The following is a 13,686-nucleotide window of genomic DNA, read 5'->3' as shown; positions in this document are numbered from 1 at the left end:
AGGTGTGCAAAACAGGCATTCCTTCTGTGTAAGGCAATGTCCCAGCAAAAAGCATTTGAGACCTATGCTGTGCATATCAGAGGAATGAAATCCATAATGAAAAGTCATGTGTCTAGTCCCCTTTTACTCCTTATTAATGAATAAAACAGTTGGGAAAACCCAATGATTGCTTTTAGTCCATTTTATTTCTTACCTCATACTCTGTATGATACCAAGAAGAATGGCTACAAAAGACTTTGGTCCATTTATGAGATAAAGAGGCACGACCTTTAAGATGTTAAAGATGCTGCTTTGTTATTATGTTAGTAATTTTAATGTTTGTGCAAATGCTATTAGTGCCCATATCAAATATCAATGTGTCATAATTTGCCAGTTCTTTCTAAAGAAAACTAAATCCATCATTTAAGTAGTCTTCAAATGTCTTATTTCTTTTAAGTTATATTCAAAAGGTATGCAGAGAAAAGAAAGACACCAAGATTCGAATCTGTTTTCATAGCTAAAGGATTTAGTTGAGAAAGCAGGATGAGGGGACGCAGGTGCCAGACATTGTGTAGAATTTGCACTTATGCTCCATTAATTGCCAGCACATCTTCCTTTTCCTTTTTCCTCCCCTCCCCCCCTTTAAATCCCTTTGGAAAACAGCAGAGCAGCAGGCCCAGACTGGTACCCAGCAGCAACACCAGGAGCAGAAGTAGCCAATTAGCCTCCAGAATACAAAGAGGGGGGAAAAAAAATGATGCAGTTACCTAGCAACCAGAAAGAGCAGAAACAGCTGTGTAGCAGGCCCAGGCTGGTACCCAGGCAGAAACAGGATAGCCAATTAGCACACTGTATTTAATGCTGATGTGGTTTCCTAGTAACAGGCTGTACAAGTCTGTCTGTTGCGTTCTCTCTCCCTTCCTCACATTTTCCTCAATCATGCACAGTATTACTATTTGCCCTAATTACTGTTTCTCCACTGCTTCGAGCGGCCATTATTTTGTCCCCAGAGAAATTGGAAGAACTCAGAAAAAAAATCTTCTGTAATGACAGTATTTAGTTTCAAATTTAGATTAGCTGTAAGCCTTGAGACACTAAACAACAACAACAACAACAACAAAGAATGAAAAAAGAAAAACAAAAAAGCCAGCAAATCGCCTTTTGCCTAAATTTGTAAGTAGCCTATGGTACCTTTTCTATATGCTAATATTTACATGTGGGTGAAGCAAAAAATATTTAATAATGCATACTGTCATTTTGCCATACGCTACATTTCCAAATAGGTTGAATCTTCTGTGCACTTGAATTTATTCATATTGATTTTCTGACACTCTCTCCTGAACACTAGGAACATAAAATGTCTTATTACCTATAGCAGAGAAGGGAATGTATCTTTTGTTGCTCTTTTTAAAATACCAATACTAGTTTCAACAAGCTCGTGACCAATTGAGAATTCAGTATGAACAATCATTATTTCCTTTCTAAAAGAGAAGTTGAGTGTAGGTAAAGAGTGTGCATACCCCACAGTAAGGAGATCCAACACCCTAAGTTCATAATCCCAGTAATGAATTCCAGTAAGGTGACATTAAATCATGTGAACACATAAAATGAAGACCAAAAAAAAACTTTTAAAAATGACTGCTGCACAGGTATCCTCAGATGCAACTATTCTACTGCATCTTGCTGATCTTGGGCACTAGAACATGTACCCGTCAAGCTTTTTCTTGAGTTCTATTCATCAGGGTAGAGATTATATAATTCTACATTTTTTAGGGCATCCATGAGACGCCAAAACCTTTCTCACTTAACAGTGCCTTGACTTTTGGAACGATTTATAGTCCTTTTTACAAAATCTCCCTGATATGAAAATAGCAAGGGCTCCAAAGGAAGACATTATATACACCATGACACACTTAACTGGGCAATAATAATCTGCCATGAAGGGAAAGTTCTTTGTCAACTGAAGACAGTTTCTGGCTTCCTTCCCTAAAACAAAAGGATTGATTGCTTTCATCAACTTTAGCTTAACCTAGTGAAACAGTTGAAACTATTCTAGCCCAACAAAGTTGGAAGTTTTAAAAATTGTATTGTTTGTGTGAAAACAGTATGTGTAATACTGTTTTACTTTACTGTACTCCATAAATTAAATGCCAATTATAGTAATGAATAGAGGATATATTCTAAAGGCAGAAACAACAAAAGAAGCCTAACTCTATGTTTTACGATACTGGATAAGTGGGTTACAATATAAAATGGGTTTAAAATTATAAATGCATTTTATTTTGCAAACAAAATAAAAGGGGTCTAACCTGATTGCAGGTAACTTTTGAAGGGAAGAAAGCAAAAGACTCAGGATCCAAGAAAAGGGGCAGGGGCAGTCTGCCAACTAGGCCTAGTTCTGGGGGTCCAATCCTTGGTCAGTCCCTAACTCTCCGAACCTCAATGAGCACAGATAGTGAAGGAGAAAGAAAGGTGAAGAGAAATATGGGACAAACCATGAAAAGCTTATTCTCACTGCAGACACTCTTAAATAATTTAAGTGGGTTGACCTCCATTATATAAGCTAGTCGGATTCCAACATTGGCAACCAAACACAGAGACACTGCAGGAATGAGGAATCTTGTCCTCTTGTCCTTGGGTGGCCAAGTAACTAGCACATTAAAAAGTCACTAACTTTTGATTACTTGGAACAGTTTTGCTTCTACTAACATTTAGCTTAATAACTGTCAATATGTCAATATGACTTTTAAAAATGGTTGGAAAGAAGTTACTTTTAGAAAATGTAGAAAATCTAGTAGCAGAAGAAGGAAGGTGGAAAATGCTGGCCCAGCTTCCAAACCGCCCCCATCTTGTCTCCCTGGTTGCTTGAAGATTCCTGAAATTCCACTAACAGCCTCCCATAGTTGAAGATTAAAAAAATAACAACAATAAGAAATTTCATTCTGACGTAAAGAAGGGTAATAAAGGAAGGCTTCAAAGGCAGGAAGTGACTACTTCGCAGGAAAGCATTAGGTGTAAGGTTCTAAGGTAGGGCATGAAGAAGTAACTGAGATTTTAGGAAATAGGTTTGCTTAGGGCCATCAAGTTCACCTCCATCAGGGTGGGGAGAAATAGAAATTGCCTGGTTGGAAAGAGCCAGGCTCTCACCATTTAATACCTGTGTCACAGGGCTCTGAGCCCACCGCACTTATGCCCAGCACAGGCTGGGTCCCCAAAGAGTTCCATTTGCTTATCAGAACTAACTTCCTTACGTGAGAAATTTGTTTTCTCTTGATTCATTTTCAAAGCTTCAACCATAATGTCTACAAAATTCAAACTGGATATATTTCAAAGAAAGACAATCATTTTACAGATACATGTTCATCTATCCTTACATGCTAACTTTTTTAAAAAGGATATTCCAAAGTTAAAAAAAATTGTTTTTTTACACGCTACCTTCTTAAACTCCTTTTTTTTTTTTTTTTTTGTCTGAGTCAAACAGAATCACTCCACTATTGTTTTAACTTCAGGAAACAAAAGACATAAGTATTGTCTACCCCCGGCTAATTCTTATAATATCACTTAGCCTGTACTCTTTACAAAGCTTCATTTTATCTCCTCAAACCTCTCAATGTTATATATATATATATATATATATATATATATATATATATATATATGGTAACCACGATCATTACGATCATTAACATTTTTATAATAGAAACAGCTTCTGTACATTATCTATTTATTAAACAGAACAGTTACTTTTTTTTTTTAAGTTCACATTTGGCCTTCCCAATGTCATTCCTTCATTTGCACAGACTTCTCATGACCTTCTTTTTCTCTTCTCCATCAAACAGAGCTGGCCTAACCTTTAAGTCTTAGAATTTATAAAATTCTATTACTTCAACTGCCTTTTCTGAAATGAGATTCCTCCCTTCTCTTCCCTCATTCCTACCTCCCACCCCCAATCCATGCTCTCTTCTCTTTTGAGATCAGGTTCCAAATATAGTGACTTTATAAAACCACATTTCAGGCTTTTGCATCAAAAAGCAAAGTCCTCAGGGATGGGGGAAGGAACAGTGTCTAGTATAATGCATGTTCAAGAAATACTGTTTATGATGAAAGACATTAATTTCATACCTTTTTTCTCTTCCTTCCATTCTTGTTCTAACATGCTTATTTACTTTGTGACTACCAATTATCCATTAAAAGGACATCTGGAATAGGCATCCCATGAAGCCTACATTTATTACCATATTAAATAATAAAATAAGTGTACTTGCTGTGTATATGCCAAGTTTACACCGTTCCATCCAATATATGTTTACCTAAATTTATCCTCATAAATGTTAAGAGCTAGCATATTGCTAAATTATCATGTGGTGAGGTTCTAAGAATTTCTTGAATCATAAAATTCTACTATCAATTGTTTTCCATCATCTCATTCACACCCGTTCTTTTCAAATTCTTTCTCTTAAGCTCTTGAATATGCTAAACCCAAACGATCACACCCTCCTATTAAACTCTCTCCACCTTGTGAACTGAACAGTTAACCCTTATTCCAGTTTCCATCCCATAATAGGGGTTTAATGAGTTTCTGCCTCAACACATGGATAAACTTCATTAGCAGCCATGTGTCTCAGCATATTAAAGGCCCTTTAATGTCTTAAAATTGCCCTATTTCAGTTGCTATTGTATAAATTCAAAGAATTCTTATCTATGGGGCTGAAGAGGTTGAAAGTGGTCGATGGGCCCCCTACCGTTCTGGACTGAAGTATTTAATTTTATCCTGCTGATATGCCTGACCTTGAAATGGGGCTTCTATTTATACAAATTAGCGTATTATCACATTGGCATCATTTGAAACGATGAATAGCATCAATAAACACCCTGTCCAAAAAGAGAAAAGCAACTTTTTCTGAATCATGCTCGCTGCTTCTGACCTCTGATAGGCACCTCTCCTCTCATTCAATGCTGTCTCCCTTTACACCCCTCCTTGGAAGGGCTCCCCCAAGCACTGCTTACTCAGTGGCACAGCCCCTGACATCTACGGGCACTTACTACCTGTTTGAGGAATGACTGATAGAACAAACAAAGTGAATAAGATGATGATCTATTAAATAGCATGGAAGCCCCAAGGGACAGGAGCCCTGGTCAAATTCTAATTCTGCCAACGACAGGTCATAGAACCTGGGCTACGGCATTTTTACACTGTTGGGTCTCAGTTTCCCCGGCAGGTGATAATGCTTGCCTGATTTCATAGGGATAGAGTATTAGCATTCATCATTTTAATGAGTGCATCGGGACTGCTAGAAGTGTCTCTTTAATCCTACAGTAAAAAAAAAAATGGTTTAATAGTAATGACCATAATAATAGTAACTATAACAGTAACAATAATGGGCCTAGAAACGGAAGACCATTCCTTTGTAATTTCCTTGTTCTGGTACTAAGTCACTTGATGAGCCAATATGTTTAAGGACCCTCCCAACTTTATTCTATTTAGAAGACACTTAAAGTAGTTTTCATCATCAATTTGTATTTAAACTACGTTTCTCATTTCCTCTTAATAATGAGTTATTAAGAAAAAATATCTACTTGATTTCTTTTCCCTTGTTAGCATAGAAGTTAAGAGCTCAGATTTGAGCAATACCGTTTGGTTTGAATCCTGGCCCAACTACCAAGGAGCTGTGTGACACTGGGCAAATTACTTGACCTCCCTGGGCCTCATTCCCTCTACAAAATAAGAATAGTACCTATGTCATTAGATTAATATGAGGATTAAAAGACAATATTTGTAAAAGACTTAGAACAATGCCTAGGATGTAGCAACTGCTTTATCGTTGTTGAATAAAATAAATTATATTTCAAACTTTAAAGAACTTTCATTATATAAGTTAAGCACTTTTGTTTGCCTGTTAAACATGACACTCATCTTTTTGTTTATAATATTTTTAGCTACCTTTTTATTTGAAAACAAACTATTTCCCTAAATCCGAGTTAAACTTAGAAATGGTGCCACTTCATGATTCAGTGAGACCTGGCCCAATGCAGATATAAACTGTTAAGTAAATTGCACACTTGTTTATCCTTCCACCAAAGAGCACCCCTTAATTCTTTGGTACAAAATCCAGAATGTCCTTATCAACACCCACTGATTAGTCTACAGCAACCCCCCGTCCAGAGGAAGAATCCTGCCGGCAGAACATGTGAAAACATGGCCTCCGTTTCTCCCTCTCTGTGACCAACAATCAAAGATTTCATTCCTGGCCTTTGTCCTGACTTTGTCAACACGACTCCCTCGCATAGTGTACACGTGGAAATGCTTTTATATGAATTTCCATATTAGGAAAGTCTGCTCAATTAACACAAAGCGCCATTTCAATCACAGGCTGTTTTTCTTCACGGAAGTGATCAAGAAGAAATGTGGAAACCAATTCTGTCTCTTTTTGCACAGAAACTACTAACATTTTAACAAACTGACGTGTGCTGACCATGAACATAATAAAGTGATTTTTTTAACTGAAAGTGAAGATTTCCTTCACATCAAAATATAAGGACTAGCTGACTCGAAGAAAATGAATAAAACTATGATCATAATGATTGACTTACTGAGCAAGAAATCTGTTACACAAAGACCAGAACACAGAGTGGGAGAGCAAGGTCTGTAATGGTTTGGCCGCTAGAGGACATTTTTACGCACATCCCAGCACTAAGTGCTCTTCGCAATGAATAAACCATATGTCCGCTGTTATATGCTTCCTTTCACTAAGATCCTGAGACTTCACAATATTCCCTTTGTCCCAGTCCCGGCCTTGTCTTCCCCCTCCCTCGGTTCCCGCATCCCTAGCTTCACCTCCTTGGGCAAACGGTATTTGTACCCCAGCTACCAACTTGAACATCTGCTACCTTAAAAAAAAAAAAAAAAAGGAAGAAAAATCACCTCATTGCCTAACATCCTCCAGGGCAAAAAGTTTGAAGGATTCAGCATCCTCAAAAGAACAGCCACAGAAGGGGGAGAAAAAAAGGCATATCTTTTCCAGTTCAGTAAATTCTATCTATATAAAGATTAAATGAATAACATTTTAAAAATTCTTCTGTGCAAGCAAATCCATATTACCAACAAGTATTGTCTTTCTTATGCATAGAGGGAGACCCACACATTTTATTTCATTTTTTGCAACTGTCTCTCTTTTTCAACACATTACCATATAGAAGAGATATAGCATATATATATAACTCTAGAGAAAAGAAGGCCAACATTTATTTTCCCTCTTTTTACCCAATGGTTTTCTCATCTTTTTTTTTTCTGTCCCCAAACACTTCCCCAATTGAAAGATAAAGAAATATTTCCACTGGATTAAAGTGAGTCCAAATCCAACCAGAGCCCATTTTTTAAAACTCCATTTCAACATTTGGTTGGCACCTCTGCCCCTTCACTCACTTATATCAGCAATTCCTCCAACCAGAACTTCCATTGCCATATACCTTTGCCTCTCAAGCTTTTACTAGTCCATTGCTTTTATATGTTTGCACTTAATTTGATTCCATCCTTCATGCTTTTTTCATTATTCTTAGTTCATCCACACCACATAAATTATCACCTTTGTTTTCAGTTCCTCATGTGCCCCATTCACACCAATTCCAAATAAATACTTCTGATTCTCATCCATTTAATACAAATTAATTCATACTCTCTCTCTCCATCCTCCAACCCCACCTCTACCTCCCCTCCCATTTCTCTTATAGCACCTGCTTTTTCTTCTATGCTTGTCTAGGAGGGAGGTTTTAAAGGTAAAATGCTTCTGGAGGATGCAAGGTGATTGCTTTCTGTACCATCTTAGGAAAGCCAAGCTCTACAGTGCTGCCACCTTCAATGAGCCAACGGCTGCACATCCAGATGCACTCTCCATGACCGGTGTCCCGGAGAGCATCATAACCCCCTGCACAAAAGAGATGAATAAAGTTTCTTGCTTTTTGAGAGTATTCAACTTTGGCTTACGGCCTTATTTCTAGTATACATGGAGGTGTTTTTCCACACAATCATCACTAATCAATACCAACAGCAATCGTAACAACTACAACCAACGCCACCACCATGTTTAATGAGCTCTTACGACCTGCGTAGTATTTTACATACATTTATTCATGGAAGCTTCAAAACTATCTAAGATGTAGATAAAATTATCCCTATACTTTACAAATGACTACACTGAGACTTAGGGAAGACAAAGCACTTATAACCAGGTCACAGATCTCAGAAGTAGTAGAGCCAGAATTCAAACCCACGGGCACCGAACCACAAAGCTCTGCTCTTAACCACTCTGCAGTATTGCCTTTCAGTCATGCACAGTGCCTCCCTGAATAAATCCCCCTTGGGGAGGAGTCTTTCCACTTCAGGCCATCATAAGGCAAGTAGTTGCAGGTGCTGGGGAACAGAACGAGCTCCACCTTGGTAATCGCTCTGCATAGACAATGCCCCCAAAACAAAGCACCGAATAAGGCATCAGTCCTAAGAGGTCTCCTTCTGACACATCTGCTGGGAAAAGGGGATAGGAAAAAGAAGAAAATGCTCTGGAATCCCCCTTGAAAAAAAGATTCTTGCTTCCCTGGAGTCTTCTGCCCTCCATACTGGGCAGGATGTAGCCTGTCTTAAAGTCAATAATTCAACAATGTGTCCATACTCATGAATTCCACACCCCCAACGAAGCTCAGCATTCTTGCCTCATCCTGCTTTCTCTGGTTTCCTGGGGAGCACAGGAAGTGAATCACCAATGAGGCCTGGGAGCACTGCAATGTCTTGTCATTACTTTCCTCATTGACTTGAGAAAAAAGAAATATAAATAATAATGACCTTCAAGACAATATCAGAGTGGGAAAGAGAGCTGACTAGCAGGGAACGTTAGCCTTGGGGTCTGTGGAGTGGAGAACTCAGACCCAAACTCATGGGAAACCCTAAGTGGGCCTGAACTGTGGGTTCAAAAGGCATGTGAAGAGATCTTCCCATGAATCGAACAAGATCTACAGAGCGGCTAAGTGCAGAATTGGAGGAGTACGTGCCTAAGTCTTGTATAGCAAGGATTTGTGTTCTCATCCTCTCACGGGAATGATTTTCAGGTTCAAAATGGTGATTTTCTTCTGGACATATATGATGCATCTTACTTCACAGGAAGTGCTCCTGTACTGCACAAAAGCATTTCATGCCCCCACAGCCTAGCGCATCAGAGCCGCCAGGGGCCTTAGGCCAGCCTGTTTGACAGATGTGGAAAACCAGTGAAGTAAAAGGACACTCTCCGGTCACAGAGCTAGTTAGTGGCAGAGTTAGAACTAGAACTAGTTAATTAGTTTTTCTGATTTTCCAGCCAATGAGCTTTTCACTGCATATCTACTGGGTGGCACCAGCTGAAACCCACGATAGAGCACCAGGAAGACAAGCTGTAAGACCAAAAAGAAGTCTCGCCAGCCACTTCCCCTGGCTCGAATCCAATCACCCATTTCTCTTTGGCTACTCTCTTACTCTGCTGCTTCTACTGCTGGAGCTTTTCCCTGTTCAGTTGCAATGCACAAGCAGTACGCAAAACCATACAGACCAGACAGTCAGGACTCCTTTAAAAACCACCAATGACAGTAATTGCTCCTAGGATGCTAACACGGTGAAGAAACACCAGCCCTAAGCTGGCACCTCAAACCACACAACAAAGGCCAGGTTTCAAGGAAAATGACGATCTCACTCTTTTCTCTGTAAACCCCACTCTTCCAAATTATCCCATTGCTCCAAAGATCAATACAATTCCTGAGAATCACGCAGAAGTCCCAAGTAAAATATACAGTCCCCGCTGGTCCCCACTCTCCCCTACCACACACATAGCAATGTAATCACTTTAGCAACTTCTCAGTAACAAGCTCATTAAAAAGCAATTCTGCCATCTCTCCATAAAGCACGCGCCAGAGAACAATGCAAAAGAGGAGATGCCAATTAATTATAGAATGATCACATCTAATGAACTCTGAAACCCTCCTGCTGTTGGTGACTTTGATGAAAAATCAGGGATGCTGGGAAAAGAGTGAATAGGGACACCCCGACTACCTTGTGTAACTGTGAATTCTTTCAAATGTGCCTCCTCAGATTCTGGGGCTGATCAAAATTGCAGAACTACTAGGCTCCTAAGACAACGAGGAGTGTCGGGAGGTGACAAGTGCCGGTGGGGCGCATGGCAGTGAGTCACACTGCCGGAGCCCGATTCGGACATCCTTGGAACCGTGTGGTTGCACCCCATGGTTGGCACAGCCTCTGAAAGCACTACACGGCCAGCGAGCCACAAGCCCGTGGCCTGCGCCCGGGGCCTCCAGAGAGCTCACGGTCATGTGCACATGCCCGGGCTGCCCCGCTCCGGCCCTCCTGCCTGGCCACCACCCCGAGGCACGCGAGGCGGCTCCTGGGAGCACCGACGCCCTTCCCACCGCGAGGCTAGAGGAGGAGGAAGAAGAAACCACGTGCGGCCAACTTGTACCACTACCTGTGTGAGTCCTCTGGTGGGCCTTTAGGTGGGAGCTTTTTGTATAAACTTTCCGGCACCCGTTAAACTGACAGCGGTGAACCCTCTTCTTGTTTTCGGGGCACGCCTCAGCCCCCACCCCTCCTTGCTCGCTGTCGCTCTGTCCGCTCTTGACTGTCCCAGCTGTCGCCACGGCTGCTGCTGCCGTTGCCACCCCTCCCACCTTTACCGAGCCGAGCGCAGCCTTCTTGGCCACCAGTTTCAACGTCACCGTGCCATCCACGGCTGAGAGAGTCTGTGAGGTTTTGACCAGATGGCGGCTGAGCTCAGGGGACGAGGGGGGCGTTAATGAGGTCACTGCGTTGAGCTGGGCCTGGTTGACGGCTGTGTAGCTGTCGAGAGAAGAGCTGGTTGGCTGGAGGCTGAGGCAGGTCTCAGATAGCAACTTGTCCCGAGAGAGCAGAATGTCCACTGCCGAGCTCTTTTCGCAGATGGTGGCTTCCACGGGGAGCAACAGCGGGTCCAAGCGCCGGAAGCTCTCTTCAATGCACGGGGGAGGAGAAGCATGGAGGAAACAGTCCAAGTCCTCACCGAAGGTCTCCGAGATCCTCCTGGGCTCTGTCTGTAGGTAGCGTTCCAATTCAAGGCATGTCTGCAGAGGGGAAGACGGGAGGGAGAGAAACAGCCATCAGAGGCAAAGAACACCATGAGGCCACATGTTGAGGGGCAGAGCAGGGAGACACAGGCAATGGTTTTGTGGCCTGAGTCTAAAATTCTCTTGGTGGAAGGTCTGACCTTGTTATTTACTCCCCGAAGACTTCTGAGGGATTCATAAGGGCACATCATGTGAGTTTAAGGAAGGGGAACTGGAGGCCCAGAGGGGCTGGCTCACCCCATCAGGATCCCAGAGAATATTTATTCAGTGTTAAAATCATCTCCTGCCCCACAACCCAAGTCAGCAGGTGAGATGCTCCAAGCAGCCCAGGAGTTCCCGTGTAAGCAAGAAGGCACACAGAATCACACAAAGCTGTTCATATCAAAATAGGACTTCCCATACTCCAAGTTCAGCTTTCAAAGAGACTGGAGCAAGCCACAAAAATAAGTCAATTTTCCAACTTGCTCTGAAGAACAAACTACCCAAACTAAGACGTGACCTCAGCCACACTGAGCCAACAGCAAGTGCTGCCTTGGATTCCCTAACTAGCAGGACCAGATACTATTACTTTTCTTCTTTTATGGTTTATTGTCAAGTTGGTTTCCACGTAACACCCAGTGCTCATCCCAACAAGTGCCCTCCTCCGTGCCCATCAGATACTATTCTAAAGAATGCCTCTCACAAAACCTTAGATACGCAAGACAAAACTCCTATTGTTTACAGCAAGTTATTCAAAATACGATTGCGACCTATTTTGTGGCAAGAAGCATGAGTCCCTTACAGTGGTTTAGCATCTCTGTGCGATAAAAATAAGTTCAGACACAGCTGTTTGACTTGCTAAAGATAGTTCAACATAAAGCTTTCACCTGGTAAAGAAACAGAGGAAACTGCAAAGTTCAGAGTTGCAACAAACCTTCACCCATGGTGCTCCTAAGTCTCTGTAAGGTGAAGTGCTGTCATATTATGGCAACAGTGTGGATATTTAACTTTGTACTAGAAAGCTCTCCTCACTGAAGAATCCTACTTTTCCAGAATCTTGTGTAAAACCATGGCACTAACTTCCACCATCACCTCAATTTGCTCTGGCTTCTTCTGGGCTTCAACAAAGAAACACAACCAATTTAAAATGAGACAAGCTAGTAATTTACTGCCTCTGTAGAGCATCTTCGATTCCAGCCAACATTCAGGATCTAGGCTTTGATTCTGTTAAGAATATATTTTAATGATATACTTAGTTGCGTTGTATCTATTAATGATTTTTATTTTGGTGACATTTCAAAAGGTTGTTTTTGTTTTTTCTCTTATCCCGTCTATTCTCCCATAAATTTGTAATAGAGATGCACTATCAATGGGGCTTATAGATCCCCGGATACAGAATCATAGAACCATGGAGTTTCAGAGCCTTTTGTCTGGATTTTGTATAGACTGTACTTCTCTACCACGTGCATATGTCACATTTTACCTGTGTTTCTTGGACTGCATGCAATAACCACTTCATGCTCACTGTTTCGACAAGGTTCTAGCTGCGTTAGCACTAGGGTTAGTACCTAACCTCTACATCCGAACCCACTGGTGGTCACTGTCTTTGGTCTTCTCTGCCAGTCCCCACCTGCGTCCTTATGGCATCTACTGTTCAACTTCTCCTCCCTGCTTGTCTCGTTCCACTCCCCTCCTCTGAATCATCCAAGCTCTCCCTGTGAAGTTTTCTTTCCTATTTGTGCAAGTATCTAATACCACCTCATATACTTTAACCTTCAAAATCTTTAAATCACCGTTTATAGTCTGTCACTGGTTACATATTTATTTGTCTTGTGTCTTCTGTTTATGTTTTGTTACTATTTTTTTACTGAGGTGTAACTGACATATAACATTATATTATTTTCAAGGTGTATAACATAATGATTCAGTATTTGTATACACCGCACAATGATCACCACAGTAAGTCTAGTTACCAAAAAGATTGGTTTTTAATTAGCCTCCTGGCAAATCTCTGTATTAATAAAGAATAAAACAAGATTTTTAACTATGAATCAACTTTGGGTTTCACTGTTGATTTTTAATAGTATAAACTAATGAATGAGTCTAATCTTCATCCAACACTCATGTCACAAGTTTTCATTCAACTACTGTGTTCACAGCAAGGAACAAGGTTTTCAGTGTGTTGGAAGGAGAAGATATTAATAGATCTATGTGATGTAGGTGCAGAATAAGTAATTACAAGCTAAAAATGACATGAATTTACAAAGCGAAGTGATACCAAATAACATGATATAAAGTATGTTGATAAATTCTTAGGGGATGAGTGAACAATGAATTCTACAGTCTATAATGTAATGGTATTAATCAAGAAAAGCTAACTGGAAAGATAAATTTTTATTCTGTTTTACTTATTGATTAAATAATAGCTCTAGCTGAGTAGTTTCTCATCACTTTATATTTGAAACCAACACTACCACCTTCTCAGGTCTAGAAATTTGCATTATCCTCAGTTGCCGGTCTTCTGAATTCCATGTCTCAAAAATTTCCCTTCCCTTTTTCCATCTCATTGCTGGAAATTGTCATTTACCTCTCTCCAAT

The 13,686-nt window shown here is 40.7% G+C and overlaps 1 protein-coding gene across 2 annotated transcripts in view; it reads right to left on the bottom strand.

Annotated features, from left to right (window-relative positions):
• Positions 1–13,686, bottom strand: part of KLF7 (Kruppel like factor 7) — an 86,228-nt gene that overhangs the window by 31,223 nt on the left and 41,319 nt on the right. For both annotated transcript variants that reach the window (XM_029933971.1, XM_029933970.1), the window contains exon 3: positions 10,476–11,106. In XM_029933971.1, the coding sequence (XP_029789831.1) occupies positions 10,476–11,106 (631 nt within the window). The remainder of the gene's footprint in view (positions 1–10,475; positions 11,107–13,686) is intronic.

Source organism: Suricata suricatta, chromosome 3 (genome assembly GCF_006229205.1).
Source record: "Suricata suricatta isolate VVHF042 chromosome 3, meerkat_22Aug2017_6uvM2_HiC, whole genome shotgun sequence".
Classification (NCBI taxonomy): Eukaryota; Metazoa; Chordata; class Mammalia; order Carnivora; family Herpestidae; genus Suricata; species Suricata suricatta.
Note: the sequence above shows the minus strand (reverse complement) of the source record. Positions and strands in the feature narration are given on the sequence as shown.